Source organism: Saccopteryx bilineata, chromosome X (genome assembly GCF_036850765.1).
Source record: "Saccopteryx bilineata isolate mSacBil1 chromosome X, mSacBil1_pri_phased_curated, whole genome shotgun sequence".
In the NCBI taxonomy this organism is placed as follows: domain Eukaryota; kingdom Metazoa; phylum Chordata; class Mammalia; order Chiroptera; family Emballonuridae; genus Saccopteryx; species Saccopteryx bilineata.
In genome coordinates, this window is record NC_089502.1 from 89870332 (window position 1) to 89884887 (window position 14556).

A 14556-nucleotide genomic window follows, 5' to 3' on the forward strand; every position below is an offset into this window, starting at 1 on the left:
TACTTAATTTAATCTTGTTCCAGAACACAAGGCTCCTCTCTTCAGCTCCCATTCTTTTTCCAGTATGCCAACTTTCCTCATTTGAAAACACATTTGACTGCAGGTCATGATATATGCGTAACTTTTCACTCAACAGTTCTTCCTTTGCTTGCTTCCTGAAGCTATATGGAAGGGTTCCTCCATACCACATCAATCAATAACAGCCCACACTGAGACTGCATCCCCTCAGAATGTTTTTTCTTTTTCTGAAGTGAGAAGAGGGGAGGCAGAGAGACAGACTCCCTCATGCACCTGACAGGGATCCACCCTGCATGCCCACTAGGGGGCGATGCTCTGCCCATCTGGGGCATTGCTCCATTGAAACTGGAGCCATTCTAGAACCTGAGGCAAAGACCATGGAGCCATCCTCAGTGCCTGGGTCAACTTTGCTCCAGTGGAGCCTTGGCTGCGGGAGGGGAAGAGAGTGATAGAGAGGAAGGAGAGGGAGAACGTTGGAGAAGCAGATGGGCGCTTCTCCTGTGTGCCCTGGCCGGGAATCAAGCCCAGGCTGACGCTCTATCGCTGAGTCAACTGGCCAGGGCACAGAAGTTTTTTATGACACACCATCCCACTGCTAGGGTGAGGTTTTTTTTTTTTTAATTAATTAATTAATTTCTGAAGCTGGAAATGGGGAGAGACAGTCAGACAGACTCCCGCATGCGCCCGACCGGGATTCACCCGGCACGCCCACCAGGGGGCGATGCTCTGCTCCTCCGGGGCGTCGCTCTGCCGCGACCAGAGCCACTCTAGCGCCTGGGGCAGAGGCCAAGGAGCCATCCCCAATGCCCGGGCCATCTGTGCTCCAATGGAGCCTTGGCTGCGGGAGGGGAAGAGAGAGACAGAGAGGAAGGAGGGGGCGTGGAGAAGCAAACGGGCGCTTCTCCTATGTGCCCTGGCCGGGAATAGAACCCGGGTCCCCCGCACGCCAGGCCGACACTCTACTGCTGAGCCAACCGGCCAGGGCCTAGGGTGAGGGTTTTAGTAATAGAGAGAAGCATCCTGGCCTTTTTTCAGGTTTGAGCCTCTGGGGATTATGGACCAGTTTTCACTGGTACTGTGAAATGATGAACATGGGCATGGAGGTCATGTTCAAGCCACACCTTGGCCCCCATTGGCTAGATTATTTTCGACAAAATAACTCAACCTTTCTGAGCCTCAGTTGCTTCATCTGTAACTCAGGGTGGTTTTTCTCACCAGCTTAATTGAGATATAATTTACATACCATAAAATTCACTCTTTAAGGTCTACAGTTCAGTGGCTTTTAGTACATTCGCAGTTGTGAAACCATTAACCACTGTCCAGTTCCCATAAACATTTTCATCACCCCAAGAGGAGACCACGTACCCATTAGCAGCTCTCCACACAACCAGTCATAGCCCCTGGCCACCACTGATCTATTTGCTGTCTTTATACCTTAGTTCACACAGGTTTCAAGAGTAGAACTAACCTCCAGCACCCCCAGGGAGCTATCCTTGCCATCTCGCATTTGCCTCTATAAGTGTTATTTGACTGAACTTTGTCCACCTTCTGGTTTTTCTTCTTCCAGTCCCAATATTCTGTTAAATTAGTTTTTTACACTCTGACAATTACATTTATTTTAGAACTGAGTTTAACATTCAGTCAAAATATTACATCAGGGGTCCCCAAACTACGGCCCACGGGCCGCATGCAGCCCCCTGAGGCCATTTATCTGGCCCCTGCCGCACTTCCGGAAGGGGCACCTCTTTCATTGGTGGTCGGTGAGAGGAGCATAGTTCCCACTGAAATACTGGTCAGTTTGTTGATTTAAATTTACTTGTTCTTTATTTTAAATATTGTATTTGTTCCCGTTTTGTTTTTTTACTTTAAAATAAGATATGTGCAGTGTGGCTAGGGATTTGTTCATAGTTTTTTTTATAGTCCGGCCCTCCAATGGTCTGAGGGACAGTGAACTGGCCCCCTGTGTAAAAAGTTTGGGGACCCCTGTATTACATCTTATTGACAAATCAGTAGATTTTCTTTATTGGATAGTGAAAATTGTGTAGTCCAGTGTGTTTTCCCCTTTGGCCTCAGGAGGCTTAGAGATAAGTTTAATGCTCAGAAGAAATCAGAGCCTGGGCTGAAATTCTAGCTCACTCTTTCCTTTGGGGGTAACCTTAGGCAGGTCGCTTAACCTCTGAGTCGGTTTTCCTTACTACCTCAGGGGATCATCATATAGCTCCTATGAGAATGGCAGCTTCATTAAAGCACACTTCAGGGTTTGTACTTGGTCGCCATTGCCTGGCAATAGTTGTTTTTTTTTCCAATCATTATTAGTTTTTATTACAAAAGTCATATTATTGAAAAATGATGGAAAAAATCTCACTTCTAATCCCACCCTATAACCCAAGCATAGGTATTATGTCAGAATGTTTTCTTGTTTCTTTGTTCTCATCTCTAGTATCTAGTTTGTGCTGTGAGTAGTGACTGTCACATTACAGCCCAGACACATATGTGAGGAGAAAAACCCTGCTCCTTTCCCACTGGTCAGTGAAACCATGGTCCTCATGATGTACACAGCTTCAAGAATTCTAGTCAGGCCTGGTGGCACAGTGGATAGAGCATCAGACTGGGATGCAGAGGACCCAGGTTCAAAACCTCACAGTCATCAGCATGCACACGGGTTCATCCAGTTTGAGCATGGGCTCAATAGCCTGAGTGCGGGGTCGCTGGCTTGAGCATGGGATTACAGACATGATCCCAAGGTGGCTGGCTTGAGCAAGGGGTCACTTCCTCTGCTATAGCCCCCCCAGTCAAGGCACATATGAGAAAGCAATCAATGAACAACTAAGGTGCCGCAATGAAGAATGGATGCTTCCCATCTCTCTCCCTTTCTGTCTGTCTGTCCCTATCTGTCCCTCTCTCTGTCTCTGTCTCTGTCACGAAAAAACAAAAAGAAAATCCTAGCTAGGCTTTACTGTGGCAGATCCTTTCTGCCCCCTGTGCAAGGGCTCTTCTCCAAGACAATTATGCCTCCTTGGCACCAAATTTAAAGCTTCCCCTGCCATTTAGCATAACAGATTGTTATAAAGTACCACACCCCAGATTCTGAAAGGCACTGTACCTCATTTCACCAAGTTCACGTAGAGATACTGTAAAGCCAGTAGCCAGGGCCACTATCGTAGCCGCCTGGCCCATGCAGGTTCGTATTGGATTCGGACAGCCGGTAAAGAAACAACTGAGCCAAAAACTGATGGGCCATCATCTATAATCCTAGCTTGCACCCGGCGGGCAAGTAAAAACACACACTGGGCTCCAAAACCCACTCATTCAGTGTTCACAAAGCTACTGACTTATCCGACTTTCCTAGAATCAAAGGTTTCTAGCTCACCAGACTTATTCACCTCTGTTCCCCATCTCTTTCCTTCTCCCTGCACAAACTCTGCACTAACTGGCTTCTCACTCAACACACCACCATCCTGGCTGCTTTTCCAGGCCTCCTCCATGTTGCCTTTCTCTGCTCCCCTCTCTAATGCTAATCTCAGGAACCAAGAAGGCAAGCTCCCGTTCTGCCCCCATTTTATAGTGTAGAAATCAAAACCTTTAATCCAATATACAAAATAGGGAACTCTCTAATACAAAGTCACTTATCAGAGACATGATGGGATTGTACCACCCCACATCAAAAAGAGTGGGAAAGGCTTAGTCCTAAAACCAAGCCCCAGGTTACAAGGATCCTGCCTGCCCACAGCCTACCCCCAACACACATTAATATCATCTGGGCGACGGGCTTCCATGTGGGCAGTGCCATCTTTAACAAAGTGAGCATAATATATTTTATCTGCCCAACAGATACCCAGTCCAGATGAATTTTGAAGAGTTTTATTAGAGGAGGAAAGTTATTAAATATGCTGGCTGCATATGGCTAACACGGGGCATCTGCAAGCCCAAATCATGCAGTCCCAAAAATAGTTCAGGGGCTGTTTATATAACCTTGCTCACACACGGGCGGGGGAGAGCATGACATCATGGTATAGGCTGGCAACATTTGTTTAGGGGATACACAGAAACATTAAGACTAAAGGTAACACAGTCAAAGATATTTACAAATCTTTCAGGGTTCATCTTCCCTCACTAGCCTAGAAGTATTTTACCCTCAAGATTCCAGGGAGGGGGAGGAACTACAATCAATGCAAGATGGTATGTAAATTCTGCCTCCTATTGAAAGAGAAGCAGTTTCTAGGTTAACTTTTATTTTAGATATAAAACTGAATGACCTATTGTTCTCGCAAGCCAGAAACTTCTACATTCTTCTTCCTCCCCTCCCCAAAGGAGGGAGGGGACAGGAAAGCCTGATTTTTCCTCCCAGAATATCAATATAAATTTTCAGCTTTTTAGTACCTTACAACAAGATGATGGCTAGCCATGCAAAATCAAGTCTCAGTTGTGGCCACAGTGTTAATGAAAAAAGCATTTCCACTCATGACTGCAAGTGACCTGGCTCTCATTTTCTGCCTTCCTGTTCCCCCATCACACCACTTGCAGAACCAGCAGCACTGATAACTCCTTCAACATGGAGAAGAAACCCCCATATGACAGCACACCATACTCTGAAAGGTAGGTCATACCAGGGAGCTCACAGGTGTACCGAGGAGAAACAGCTAAGAGAGATTGCCACACTAAGTCTATTTGCTTTTGTGTGCTGATGTGCTGCTTCTGATTCACTTTCAGATCTGTCACACCAATGTGTATCCGTTATTGGGATGTCACATCTGTGTCAGCTGAAGCCTCGAACCCAGCTAAAATTAGAGAGTGAACACAAAGGGCTACTGAGAAAGGAGATGGTGGTGTCTGAAAGCCCCAGTGACTCATATCAGCAGGATAGGCCCTTGGGATTAGAACCTAATTGATCACTGCATGAACTGGCAAATCTGATTAGAAGAAAAAATTATAAAAAGAGAGTGGTGGGTGGGAAGTGAAGAAAAATGGGTTGCTATCATCAAGAAGCCAGAAAAGAGCCAGAGAGATCTATTCATTTGAAATGAATGAAGGTGCAGAGCCTCATTCGGCAATTTCAAAAGTTGCTGCTAGGTGACAGCAGTCATAGGATTGTTTTAATGATAAATAAGTTTCATTTTTCAATTCTTAGAATAGGGGAGCAAAGAATCTTAGAGATGCAGTTTACTCAGGTCACAGTGAAGAACACAGATCTGGGAAAAAAATAATAATGTGTCTTAAGCTACACAGTGAGTATCACAGGGCTCCAAGAGCGTGTAATCCAAGAGGCAGGGCTCAGTGGCCCTAGGTATGAACAGAAATACCATCAAGACAGATTGCCAGGTAGGGCATACAAGGACATGTCTCCTGTAGGAGAAGACATGGGTCTTCCTATTCCAGAGGGGAGCAGAAAGAGACATGCCGCGTACCAGTGCAGCTAGTAATTATACAGGTCCTGAGTGAGAACCATGCAGAATGAAGAAATAAACTCCGAGAAATGAAGTATGGAATTGAGAGGTCTCTATGAGCTGATAGCAAATCAGAGCAAAGCAAAACCCCCGGTTTGCTTTATTATATAGTGCAGAGCCCTATGCAAATAAGGAAGTCTCTGATACAAAGTCACACATCTGAGGCATAAACAGGAATTCTCCCAAGTGCATAACTGAAATCAACAGTTGAACAAACAAAGGGTGAGAGGAAGGGCGTGTAAATTGCCTCTAGCAACTTAAACAATCAGAGGTTGTGGGGAAAAGCTTAGCCTTTAGCAACTTAATCAAGCAAATGAGGTAGGGGGAAGGGCAGCAAAGACCCTGTCAGCATACTGCCAGGCCCCCAGACCTCTGTCCCCCAAAATCTAAACTGCAGGGACCCTGTCAGCTTGCAGTCTCCCAGGGACAGAGGGAGGCAGGCTGCCTGGAGTAAGAATCATATTGGGGTGCTTACACATATGATAGTAAGGCGAAGATACATGATCACTTTAATGTGAAGGTCTACTGAGGCCCAGTGTGGCCCAGGGCTATGTGGCCAATATGGCAGGCTGAGAAACCTGGCAGCAAACCTAGGCCTAGCTATGTCAGATCAGAGAGTCTGATTGTATCACATCAGTAGTCTGCATGGAAGCCTGACCACCAGGTTCTTGGTTTTCATCTCACAGAAAAACTGGAGGGATCTGTACGTACTGCAACCGAGAGATCCGAGATTGTCCAAAAATTACACTCGAACATCTTGGCATCTGCTGCCATGACTATTGCTTTAAGGTAAGGAAGAAGGGTGTTGCTGCTGAGAGCATTGTTGAGAGGGAGTCTTACGGGTTCGGACAGTTGGAGAAGGCTTGATCTCAGTATGAATGTGCTTCATTTCGGAGGCTTTGCAGAACTGGGAGCTGAATTAGCTTCCAAGTACAAGACAGAGAATGAGTATTGGAGACTGAAGCCTGGCTAGGGTGAGCTGATGACAGAACAGGACGTGGAAATGTGTTGTGCTTGGCTTTGTAGGGGGGCGGTGTAAGCAGCCAGCAGGGTGTAGGTGCTGATAATGATGCAATGGAGAGCAAACACTGATGATGCAAGAGAAAGAAAGGTTGATGATGACCACAGTGCCCTTTCGTAGGAGAGAAAGATGGGTACCAGTTCACGCATGGCAGCGATAGGAAAGGCTGAGTATGTTGGTCACATGCAGGAGGGTTCCAGGTTGGGTGCCGGAAAAATGAGTTTTTTCAGCTGTTGCTTCCGTTTTCTCAATCAGTAAGAAACATGGCCATCTGTTAGTGAGGGTTGAAGGACTATTGGATATTTGAAGAGAAAGGAGAGGTATGAAATATTGTCTTAGAGAGGAGAAGTGTGGATGGACCAGAGGGAAGTGTAGGCCAGGTGGAGCCCACATGAGGTGAAGGCCTATGAATTCCTACCGACACTGGGCAGTGTGGTCATGTGTTGTTTGTTAGCCATGTTCAGGGGCAAGAGAGAATCGGGGAGTTGCATTTACCTGGTAGAAATGTTCCAGGTAAGTTGGCAAGATTGAGACTATGTGGAGGGGAACAATAACAGTGAGGCATGAGCTAGTCCACGTATTGGATGTCCCAGTGGTGACAGACCTGTCCAAGTGAGCTGGAAGACTTGGGGGTCAAGGAGTGGGACATCTGACTTGCAGATTTGGGACACAGGCACTTATTGATAGTGACAAGGTTTAGAGCAGCGGTTCTCACACTTGACCCCCCCCCCCCGGAGGGCTTAAGACACAAGAGTCCTGGGCCCCAGCCCACTTTCTGACTCAATACATCCGGATAGGATCCAAGAATTCGCCTCTCTAACAAATTCCCAGGCACTGCTGGTCCAGAAACCCCACGTAGAGTTTAGCCAGAACAAAGACCAAGGTATTGGGGAGCTTCTCCATGTGTGTGGATCTGGGATTTACTCAAGACAGGACAGGAGTGGAGATGGAGGGAGAAAATAATCCAGATTCGAAAATCATGGACAGAGGGGTGTGGCCTGGAGAGCAGTAGATCCTTGCGATAAGAAGGGGGTAGGAGGGATAGTTGGAGGGCTGTGTTCTGTGGACTGGACTCCAAGTAGGATTATACTTTTTTTTAATTTTTTTAATTTTTTTTTTTGTATTTTTCTGAAGCTGGAAACGGGGAGAGACAGTCAGACAGACTCCCGCATGCGCCCGACCGGGATCCACCCAGCACGCCCACCAGGGGCGACGCTCTGCCCCTCCGGGCGTCGCTCTGCCGCAACCAGAGCCACTCCAGCGCCTGGGGCAGAGGCCAAGGAGCCATCCCCAGCGCCCGGGCCATCTTTGCTCCACTGGAGCCTTGGCTGCGGGAGGGAAAGAGAGAGACAGAGAGGAAGGAGGGGGGGTAGAGAAGCAAATGGGCGCTTCTCCTATGTGCCCTGGCCGGAAATCGAACCCGAGTCCCCCGCACGCCAGTCCCCCGCACGCCAGGCCGACGCTCTACCGCTGAGCCAACCAGCCAGGGCCGATTATACTTTTCAACATGACTGTTACATGTGAGCTCTGACCTCAGTTGGATAGAGCACTATTCTGATACGCCAAGGTTGTGAGTTTGATTCCCGGTCAGGGCACAAACAAGAATCAACCAATGAATGCATAAATAAGGGGAACAACACATCTCTCTTTCTCTCTCTCTTTCTTTCTCCCTCCCCCTTACTCTCTTTCTCTAAAGTCAGTAAATGCATTTAAAAAACATGTGGTTTGACAAAGAGCATTTTGTTTCCTGATTCTTGGACTTATGTGAAGAGTCCTAGAAGAGTTTGTCACATTTTAGTTACATACTTAATTCTGGTGCACTCATGTTAAATGGAGTCCAGGAACCTGAGACATAAGCAGCTCTTTACCCCTTTGGTCTCACAGCGCTAAGTGTTGGGGGAAGGTTGCAATCAGAGAGGAGGGGAGTCCCCTCGGAGGTTTTGTGACTGAGACGGTTCGGAAGTCTGAGGGGAAGGGGCACTCAACCCAACGGTATTTTCTGGGTGGCTGAGCATGAGCAAAGGCAACAGCTGTCTGGCCCGTAGCACAGAGGGAATAGGAGTAGAAAAGCAAGAGGTCCACAGGCAAGGGAAGAGGAGATATGGAGAGGGAGGAAGTTTAAACTTGTCTGATGGAGGTTCACATAAAAGCTGGGGGAGTAGGAGTTCTGACAAAATAGTGAGGCCTGATATTTGGGGGGATTCTTAGAAGGTGGGCCAGGTGCCTGAGAGCTGCCCCATGGACCATGAGTACAGAGGTGGAAAGGGAATCACGTTTCTGGGATCCCAGAGCTGCTCAGAACCAAGAGTCACAATCCTGGTTCCAACGTCAGAGCTGACATCCCACCTGCACTGTACTACCTCACAGTAAAGGTCACTCCATTGCTCAAGCTCATTTATATAAGCTAGTCTGGCAATGCTCTTAATTGTAGTTGTTTCTTATCTTTATTAGGTTGGTAGAACATTTTAAAATACCCACTGGTATTATTGCATTTAGAAAAAAAAGAGAAGACACTCCTGGCCACAGCATCATAACAACTCCTCAGGGTCCCCGTTGAAGCACATTGCGAACCCAGATTGATTTCTTCTTTCTGTATTCCTAGAGGTGAACCCCTGTACAATCAGCACCGTAAGCTGGCTAAATTGAGGTTCAAGTCCTGGTCCACAGTAACAGAAATGACAGAAACATAGTACAATAGTCCCCACTTAACATCATCAATAGGTTTGTGACTTTAAGCATATAACATTATATGTTTAAACCAGTTTTAATGTATAACAAAACCAATTTTACCACAGGCTAATTAATATAAACAAGAGTTAAGTTCCTATGGCATCTCATCAATGTTACAACAAAACCCCACTTGCTTAGTGGACTTAGGGCTCAAACCCAGGCCCAATTCTGAAACCTGCCTGTTAGTTTATGTGGGGTTTTCTTTTCTTTTTTTTTTTTTTTTAAAGCTGTAAACGGGGAGAGACAGCCAGACAGACTCCCGCATGCGCCCAACCGGGATCCACCCAGCACGCCCACCAGGGGCGACGCTCTGCCCACCAGGGGGCGATGCTCTGCCCCTCCAGGGCGTTGTTCTGCCACGACCAGAGCCACTCTAGCGCCTAGGGCAGAGGCCAAGTAGCCATCCCCAGTGCCCGGGCCATCTTTGGTCCAGTGGAGCCTTGGCTGCAGGAGGGGAAGAGAGAGACAGAGAGGAAGGAGGGGGGAGGGGTGGAGAAGCAAATGGGCGCCTCTCCTATGTGCCCTGGCTGGGAATCAAACCCGGGTTCCCCGCACGCCAGGCCGACGCTCTACCGCTGAGCCAACCGGCCAGGGCCTGTGGGGTTTTCTTTTGTTTTGCATTTCTACTTTGGGTTTTGTATCTGTTTCTGCCATTTTTTAATTGTCTGCTTCAAAGTCCAGGGTGTGCCTTCTTCACAGCGTGTGCCTACCTAGCTGGTCAGGTGTTCTGTCCTCACCCCACTAGTTTATGTTGCTTCACTGGTGTATTGACCTCTAGCTTGCTTTCTCTTTCAGTGTGGGATTTGCAGTAAACCGATGGGTGAGCTCCTGGATCAGATCTTCATTCACTGTGACACCATCCACTGTGGAAAATGCTATGAGAAGCTCTTCTAGGTGAGTGCTGGCACCCCAAAGGCCAAGCAGCCAGGATTATTAGAGGGAAGAAATGTGCCCTGGTCTCCCTCTGAGTCTCAGCTCAGGACACTGCTGTCTCTCTTACCCTTCATGTTCAGGGGGCCCTGAGTACTCTGTCCCTGTGCTCTATGATATATTGAAGTCTTCAGTGGAAAAACCCTCCCCAGGAACACTTCCAATTTGCAGGGATTGTAGTTTCTTCCTCTCAAGAAACACATTTCATGCAGCACCTCAGTTAAGCCCTCCAGCTGTCCTAGAAGACCAACCAGGCCCATGTTGCTAGCTTTGTTGGGGGACAAGGAAATAAAGACCTAGAAAGAAAAGGGGCCTGGGAAAATACCTCAGTGGAGGTTGGCAGAATCAGGATCTCAGCCTCGGACTTCAGATTCAGGTTCAGAGCTATCAGCTATAGGCCCTTAGACCACCTTCACCATTGCTTGTATAGCATAAGATTGGAACTCGACAGCCTGACCTGTGGTGGCGCAGTGGATAAGCGTCGACCTGGAATGCTGAGGCCGCCAGTTCAAAACCTCTGGCTTGCCCGTTCAAGGCACATATGGGAATTGATGCTTCCTGTTCCACTTCTTTCTCTCTTCTTCTCTTTCTCTCTCCCCCCCCTTTCTTACCTCCCTCTTTAAAATAAATAAGTAAAAAATAAATTTTAAAAAAAGATTGGAACTAGACAGTCAAGGTGTTCAGTAAAACAAGATACAGCTGGGGAGAGAGTGGGGCACAGCAGGGAAAAGCCAGGCTACATAGGCCTGTGTGGGAGGGTGCGGTGCTGTCCTGGGCTGGCCTGACCAGGAAAGGCTGCTTGGGCAGCCTCTGGGCCACATTGCCAGCACTGCCCACAGACAGGCTTGCATGCCAAAAGCCAACAGAATCAACCCCAGTGTTTGAGCTGCATGAAACCCAGGGTCCATAGGACACTGCCTTTCCAGATACTGGAAGCACCTTCTCTTTAGCACCTCTTCAGCTAGAAGCACAGGGCACAATATTTCCCTGGAAAGCAATGGAAATGGGTTGCAGCCAGGCATTCCACCAGCTACAAGCCTGTTTTGCTTTCTCTCTAGAAGGCAAATTGACCTGTTAACTCCTGATACCTGGAGCAGTCACCTACCCGAAGAGCCTGTGACTGGTTATTAGATTGGATGTGTATTTCTAAATCATAGCTACTTCTATTTTCTTTTAGCTCCCCCCACAGAAGAAGTTGATGACTCTTGGACAAGTTTGGCCATCCCCAGTTGTCCCAAGTTGCTGGCTCCTCTTCCCTCACCATTTGATTTCTTCGTGCTTTTGCCCTTCTCAAGATGAACTTCCTTACATCCAGTAGCATATGTTGATGATGCTATGATCATTATTGTATGTGTACTTTTTCTAGCTCAGAAAGCACTTCATATTCATGAGTTTATTTTAGGCTCAAGCAAAGAAGATTAAACAAGAATTCCATCTTTGCTTCCCTAAGGCATGTTGGCTTCCTGATGAGTTTAGATGGCCTTGTACGATAGGCATAGGCAGGAGCATTGGGTTCAGCGTGTACTGACTTGGGATAGAGAGAGAATCACATTTTTGTTTGTAACTGTGAGTATACCTTTGGGACGTTAGAATACAAGGAGACCCCTGAAGTTTCTGAGGGGCCAGGTTGAAGACTGTTGACAATCCCTAGTGGGTAAATCGCAGACATTGAATGCTAGGGATTGGCATAGGCCAATGTCTATTTGCCATATATACATTTTTAAACTTTCCATATACTTTTAAAATTAGTTAGTTCCTTTTAATTGAGTTATATAACAAATTTTAATTACCTCCTCCTACCTACCTTTCACTATATAGTTGAGATTATTTTTTTCCTGCAGGCATATGAGCATATATTAGAAAGTTTATACAATTTGGTTTAAATTCTATAGGATGTGATTCTTAGGAGGCTTCTGACCAAGGAATATCTGTGTCTGAATCTTGATAGCTGATTAATACCTTTGTCTGCAATTCCCAATCCCTAAGCTTTACACAGAAGTCTTCTAAAGTAGGTTTCAGAATGTAACAACTTCAGCAGGATTAAGAAGGGAGAAAAGCAACTAACATTTCTTGAGTCCTTACTATATGGCAGACATTATCACAAAGAGATAGCATTAATCCCCATCCAAATTCTGTACAGATGGTCTTCTTGTCCCCAGTTTGCAGATAAGGAAGGATATTGAGGCTCAGAAAGTGGTCATTGTGTATTGCAGAACCATTGCTGTCTCTCTCCAGTAATAGTAACCACAACACCTAGCACTGATTTAGTGCTAAGTATGTGCCAGGCACTGTGCAGAGGTTACCTAATCCTACTAGGTAACACAGCCTCGTCAGGCCTGCCCTGAGGCAAACTCTAAGAAAGAAGGGGAGGTGTGAAATTGCATTCTTCTTCTGGGTGTCCTGGGTCTCTCCATGAAGTACCACAGGGGCCAACCTGCTCCCCTCCCCTTTCATCCTCTTCCTATGAAAAACACATTTGAACTAAGATGCCTTCAACTGGGAAGAGATTTGACTTGGAGACCTTCTCAAAAAGGATTTTGTCAGCCTACAGAAAGCTCCATTGGCTAGCCAATCTGAGCAAAGGGCCTTCTAGTGACCTCCTATTTCCTAGTCCAGACTCTGTCCCAGTCAAGTGGGAACCTGCAGGCTGGCTGGACAGACGCAGGGTCATCTAAGCAGTCAGTGATGCTCTGCTCAGGTTCTACTGTATTCCTCTGCCTTTGGGACCAGCATTATTCTGTAAGCTCCTCGAGAGGAGGAACAGCCTGAGTTTCTAATGAAAAATGAGGGCCTGTTCTCTGTATTTAGTTAGAAAATATCTCTCCATCTCTTTCCAGTTTCTGAGCCCTATGCACATTGGCTGGTGGACTTGTTCTTCCTGCCAAATGATCAAGTGGAACATTCCATTTATTTGCATAAATGTGCATCATATTTTTTCTGGAGGGAATAAATGGTACAATTACTGATACTAAATATAAGCTGATCTTTCTAAAGTCTAACCTGCAGCATGGGACTTGGCACTTGGTAGGTATTGACCCATAGGTGCTGAGTGAATGAGTGAAAAGGAAAGAAAAGAAAGGTCACTTCTTTGTGTGGAAGGGACCATCCCTGAGTCTTGTTACAAGCCAAGCTGATGGAGTACAGGTTAAAAAGGTCCAAGATAAGCTGGCTTCCCCACATTCAATATATACTGTGCCTTTAAGGGAGTTTTAGAACCGACATGCAAGATATTGACAGAAAGCTTGCAAGATCCATTTTTATTCAATCCAAAACAAAAAGCCCCTTCTTTCAATTCTAAAAAGGTGTGGAATTCTGCAGACTCAAGGAATAGGGGTAGTTGCATTACACTTTTGCTTCTTTTTAGTTGCCTAATGTTTTGAATCATAATTGCTTAACCCACATTAATGTACACAATTATAATAAATGTTAAGGTATTAACATTGTCAATATTAAGGTTTCCTTTTTTAAGTGTAATAACTTGCTATATTTGGCTGTGTGATTTATTTTCTTTTATTACCTGAAGCCATTCTCCTTACAAAAGCTAGTAAATACTTTTAAAAGTATCAAATCTAAAATAAAATAGCAAGATCTAGAAACTTAAGCATACACAAAAGTGGGAATTCTAGACTTTTCAGGTCTTAATGAAGAATATTTTATTCTTTTAGATTCATCCTCCTCTTCCTTACCATTACAGACAAATGGCCACCTAGTTCTTTTCTTTCTTTTTTTTTTTTTTTATTGATTTGAGAGAGACAGGAAAGGAAGAGGGGAGGAGAGAGATGGGAAGCATCAACTCATAGTTGCTTCACTTTAGTTGTTGATTGATTGCTTTCTCATATGTGCCTTGACTGGCGAGCTTAAGCTGAGCCAGTGACCTTGGGCTTCAAGCCAGTGACCTTTGAGCTCAAGTCAGCAATCTTGGGATCATGTCAGTGATCCCACACAAACCAGAGGCCCTGTGCGCCAGCGGGCAAGCCTGCGCTCAGGCAGATGACCTTAGGGTTTCAAGCCAGGGACCTTAGCATCACAGGTCAATGCCCTATCCACTGCACCATCACTGGTCAGGGGGACACCTAGTAATTATTTCACACTTGCAGTGACCAGAAGTAGAGTCCTTTTTAAGCCCATTCTGTCTCTGGATAGGCTCAGTTTTAGAAAATTCATTCTTTAGTTGAGTTCTGTTTATCACCCACTGATAATCTATAATCACTCTTGTATGCCAGTCCCTAAAATAGAAGAAGATGCTTATTAGGTTCTCTGTTAACTCTTCTCCCATTTAAACAACCCTGGTCCCATCACCTCCTCTTTGACAATGATTCTGAAAGTGCACCCTCCTTATAGGTGCATTCCCACACACATCTGAACCTGTTCTTCTAGGTGTGTATAAATGGGAAGACGGTTTCATCTTGCTCA

At 46.0% G+C, this 14556-nt stretch overlaps 1 protein-coding gene across 3 annotated transcripts in view; it reads left to right on the forward strand.

Moving 5' to 3' along the window:
- ZNF185 (zinc finger protein 185 with LIM domain) overlaps positions 1-13581 on the forward strand; it is an 84498-nt gene extending 70917 nt beyond the window's left edge. For all 3 annotated transcript variants that reach the window (XM_066248798.1, XM_066248800.1, XM_066248799.1), the window contains 4 exons: positions 4543-4614; positions 6149-6251; positions 10009-10107; positions 11321-13581. In XM_066248798.1, coding sequence (XP_066104895.1) covers positions 4543-4614; positions 6149-6251; positions 10009-10107 — 274 coding nt within the window. In that variant the 3' untranslated portion in view covers positions 11321-13581. The remainder of the gene's footprint in view (positions 1-4542; positions 4615-6148; positions 6252-10008; positions 10108-11320) is intronic.
- Positions 13582-14556: the final 975 nt, after the last annotated feature.